The 3,733-nt window shown below is 50.0% G+C and overlaps 1 protein-coding gene across 1 annotated transcript; it reads right to left on the bottom strand.

The window, feature by feature from the left end:
* Positions 1-1,659: 1,659 nt before the first annotated feature.
* Positions 1,660-3,453, bottom strand: LOC120651478 (protein PHLOEM PROTEIN 2-LIKE A10-like). The gene has a single exon (XM_039928956.1). It carries the CDS (start codon positions 3,262-3,264, stop codon positions 2,143-2,145), a length of 1,122 nt encoding a protein of 373 aa, XP_039784890.1. The 5' UTR covers positions 3,265-3,453; the 3' UTR covers positions 1,660-2,142.
* Positions 3,454-3,733: the final 280 nt, after the last annotated feature.

Below are 3,733 nucleotides of genomic sequence, written 5' to 3'. Positions count from 1 at the left end.
TCATCATCCATGGCTGTCCATGGTCCCCTCCTTTCCCAGCAGCAAACCCCATCGGGAATCCCCAAAACCGAATCCCCTCACCCTCCTCTCTCTAATCATGCCCTCAGATTTGGAAACGGTGGACTATATCTCAATTCCGCCGAAGCTCCGGTGAACTGACATGGGACTAGTACAGTAGCAGTTCCGCAAAGACCAATTGCAACAGCGGGAATAGACCAATTGTAACGAAGACACCGTATCAATTGCAACGCGACGAAAGTGCACTCTAAACAGCAAATGCACAGACCGTGGCGGTTGCAACTGCGCCACTGCACCAATTGCAACTCGATGGACAAGTTGCAACTGGACGCCAATCAAACCCAACCCAGTTGCAACTAGAGACGCAATTGCAATCAGACCCAACCCAGTTGCAACTAGAGACAGACCAATTGCAGCTGCGTGCGACCAATTGCAACCACGGCACTACAGCAATTGCAACAGCGATACCATACTAATTGCAACTGACGAAACTATTGCGACAAATTTGATCCTGTTGGAACTAAATATGAATCAATTGCAACTGGGCCCGACCCAGTTGCAACCTGACACGTACCAATTGCAACTAGAGGCGACCCAGTTGCAACTACACGACGAGCTCAGTTGCAACCAGAGGGTGGGTGCATTCTCTATATAGAATGCACCCAGGTGCGTTATAGAATAACACTATATATATATATATATATATATATATATATATATATATATATATATATATATATATATATATATATATATATACACACTTCTGTCAACCAACCAAACAATCAGAAAGTAACTTAATCCCACAGATTTGAAGCTTTTCTTTGTTGCGCCTCCTTACTTTTCAGTTTTCACCAACAAAAAAAAGGCGCCTAGCAATAAGATTAATTTGCAATCTACATAATTTATCTGAACCTACAAATCAGGACAGGTGGTAATTGACAACCAAGAAATGGAATTTCAGCGACCCCCCCCCCCCCCCCCCACCCAAAAAAAAAAACTCCAGGTCAACAAAATGTGCATGCACTAATTTTTACATTCCCAGTACCATTACCACCCACCCCCAGCCCAACTCTACAATCTTCCTCAGATCAATCACTTGTAGTATCAACTTCATCTTGGTAACATCCACACAAACCAACTGGTCTCAAAACATCTTGAGTCTGGATGGCTCCTGCTGCTAAACTGTTGAGGAGGAGCCTATTGGGGCTGGCAGCTAGTCCTTAGCTAGGGAATTAGATTTAAGTGGCTGGTGGTATCACATGAATTGAGCTGAGTTGCAGGTGTGCAAAATTTCATCCACAACATGGCTGAAATGAAAAAGATTAACATGGAAAATCAAAGACATACTCCGAATAAGTTCATATGAATCTGCACCCCCTGTTATTGCTTTCCATAGGAGTTGTAGACTTTAGCTAGTGAGAAAAATACTCTAATACTATGAGACAAAAAGTAGATGATCGGTGTGAATTTAAGAAACTGAAAATTATGGTAAATTTGTCTAAGTAGGAAGCAAAGGTCAGTGGTCAGGTTATTGCTGCTCAATCTCTACTGATCTTATCTACGAATTGTGGCACTGATTCATCATTCAGCTGAAATCAATTAGTTCAGAAAAGAAGGGGAAAAGGACACAAAAGGAAATGACAAAATCCACTCACACTTCTCTATTAACTTCATCTTCACCTTCAATACAAAGCATACAAAAGAGAGGATTTCAAGTGTAAGCAGTCGAGATTCCAGCTCCTGATCCTGTGTCTGGTTGTTTTACATTGATCAACAGCTTAGCAACAAAAACAACCGACACAGCAAGCTAGTGACAGCTAATAGGAAGCAACACTACAGATGTCTAACCTCACAATGACATTGCCTAATTGGCCAGCGTCATTTTAGCTGCATATATACCTCCTTCAACCAAACAAACAATCATAAAGAACAAAGCACCAACTACAAACCCAAAAGACTTTCAAGCTTAAACTTTAATACTTCTCACCAACACACGAAAGACAAGGACAACTACTAATATACAATCAATTGTAATCTACATAATTTACTCTGCAACTACAATCAGGGCAAGTGGTAATCAGTCACCTGCAATGCAACTCCAGCTGCCACCCAGCCAGGTAGCTAGGCCGGCAATAGGAACCTTGTTCCCATCAAAATGTGCATGCACAATGCCAGGGAGATGGTGAAGATGGCCATGGATTTGGCTCCGAGGTACTTGACAGCAACTAGTCCCCTCTCAGCGACCTCATCACGAGCGATGACAATGCTTTTCCTAGCCCCATCAGACATCCGCTGTGCTAGGAAGTCAAGGAACGAACGGACAGTTTCCGCCGTGACCCTGCCTGTGACGTCCAGAACGAACCTCCTGTTACTCGGCACTGCCAGCGTGCTTGACACCCTCTGGATCACGCAGTTGTTGTCTGGATTGTGCGCCACACGCTCCATATGTGCTGCCTCAATGCGAGCAATGGAAGCCTCCTCAGCCAGCTGCCGCGATGTCCTGAGGAAGGTTTCGACGGCGCCATTGCAGACCGACACGGCCAGGTCCTTGACCTTGGCCTCGTGCCTTGGGTCGGAGAGGCCAGCGAGCAGCTGGTCGTTGGTGCGCACGGCAGCTGTGCCTGTGCGGTCGAGGTAGGCGGCGACAGCGGTGCTGACGAAGACTCGGACGAGGTCCGCGGCAGCCTCCTTGCCCGCTGCGCTGCAGAGCGCAGCCAGCCACCGCGGCTCCTCGCGGTCGCCGGGCTCGGCGGAGGAGTCGGTGCGGGCGTTGCAGGAGGACAGGACGAGGTTCCTGGCGAAGCTTCCGACGACAGCGGAGGCGAACCCGGCACCTTCGGGGGAGAGGAGGCGGTCCAAGATCCGATCTCGGAGCGGGGTTTGGGGGTTTTGCTGCTGCTGCTGCTGTTGACGCAATTGGTGCTGGTGAGAGGAGATGGCGCGTAGGACGCCGGAGGCGAGGGACTCGGAGAGGGAGGACGCGGCAGAGGAGACGGGTTCCGAGGCCGCGAGCTTGGAGAGCTGGAGCAGGCTCCGCGGGACTTGGTCGGAGTCGGAGCGGAGGAATTCGGCGAGGTCGGAACCGACCTGGGAGACGGCGTCGGCGAGGGAGAGGGCGGCGACGATACGGCGGCGGTGGTGGCGGTACAGGCCGTACCCGGCGGCGGCCGCGGTGGCGGCCAGGAGTAGCCGGCGGGCGCGGCGCCGGCGGGGGCAGAAGCAGGCGGCGGCCAGCGAGTCCATCGAGGTGAGGGACTGAGAGGGCGAGGCGACGGCGCGAGCTCAGGTGAGGATCGGAGCCGAGGTTATTGCGCTGTTCACCCGCTCCCTCTGCTCCCTCCCTCCCTCCCTCCCTGCCTCGCCCCGCGCCGGCGCTGGGGAGGAGGAAGAGCAGAGGAGACTGGATCGGAGGGTCCAAGTCGTGCCCAGTCGGGCTGGTCTCTAACTGGAGGGAGCACCGTCGTCCTATACTGCTGGAGCCACCCCAGTTGACCACACCGTCGATTTGCCTCCTCCGTAGTATTGATTTTGCTCACCCAAAGTAATCGGTTTGATTCAAAAATAAACTAAATGATTTGTTCTAAGAGTCATCTATTTAAAAAATAATTAGTGTATTCCAAACTTTGTATAATTAAATTGTATAAAGTATTGATGAACATTACTAGGAGAATTGAACTCTAAAAACAATGAGGCGCTGTAGAAGAAAAAGCAA

Source organism: Panicum virgatum, chromosome 9K (assembly GCF_016808335.1).
Source record: "Panicum virgatum strain AP13 chromosome 9K, P.virgatum_v5, whole genome shotgun sequence".
NCBI classification, from domain to species: domain Eukaryota; kingdom Viridiplantae; phylum Streptophyta; class Magnoliopsida; order Poales; family Poaceae; genus Panicum; species Panicum virgatum.
Note: the sequence above shows the minus strand (reverse complement) of the source record. Positions and strands in the feature narration are given on the sequence as shown.